We start from the raw sequence: 209 nt of genomic DNA on the forward strand, positions 1-209 counted from the left end.
CCCAAGTGAGTTGATGCCAGCGCCACCAACAGTTCTCATGTGTGCAAGTGTGAACTTGTGTATACCGAGTGTGCAAGCAAGGGCATGGTGTGTATGTGTGTGTGAGGGTTGCTGTGTGTCTTACCTGGCCGTGGGGTCCCATCATGGGGTTGCTAGTATTGTGGGGGGGAGGCTGTGCGTGTGGTGATGGCTGCGAGCCGGGAGGCCCC

General features: G+C 57.9%; 1 protein-coding gene across 3 annotated transcripts in view; it reads right to left on the reverse strand.

Moving 5' to 3' along the window:
- The window catches only part of LOC107588873 (single-stranded DNA-binding protein 3-like), a 17,494-nt gene that overhangs the window by 11,735 nt on the left and 5,550 nt on the right, over positions 1 to 209 (reverse strand). For 2 of the 3 annotated variants that reach the window (XM_016277114.1, XM_016277116.1), the window contains exon 2: positions 125 to 209. The exons of the other annotated variant lie outside the window; for it this stretch is intronic. In XM_016277114.1, the coding sequence (XP_016132600.1) occupies positions 125 to 209 (85 nt within the window). The remainder of the gene's footprint in view (positions 1 to 124) is intronic. 3 annotated transcript variants of the gene reach the window in all.

The sequence above is a fragment of the Sinocyclocheilus grahami genome, unplaced genomic scaffold (assembly GCF_001515645.1).
Source record: "Sinocyclocheilus grahami isolate Dianchi unplaced genomic scaffold, SAMN03320097.WGS_v1.1 scaffold109.1, whole genome shotgun sequence".
Lineage (NCBI taxonomy): Eukaryota > Metazoa > Chordata > Actinopteri > Cypriniformes > Cyprinidae > Sinocyclocheilus > Sinocyclocheilus grahami.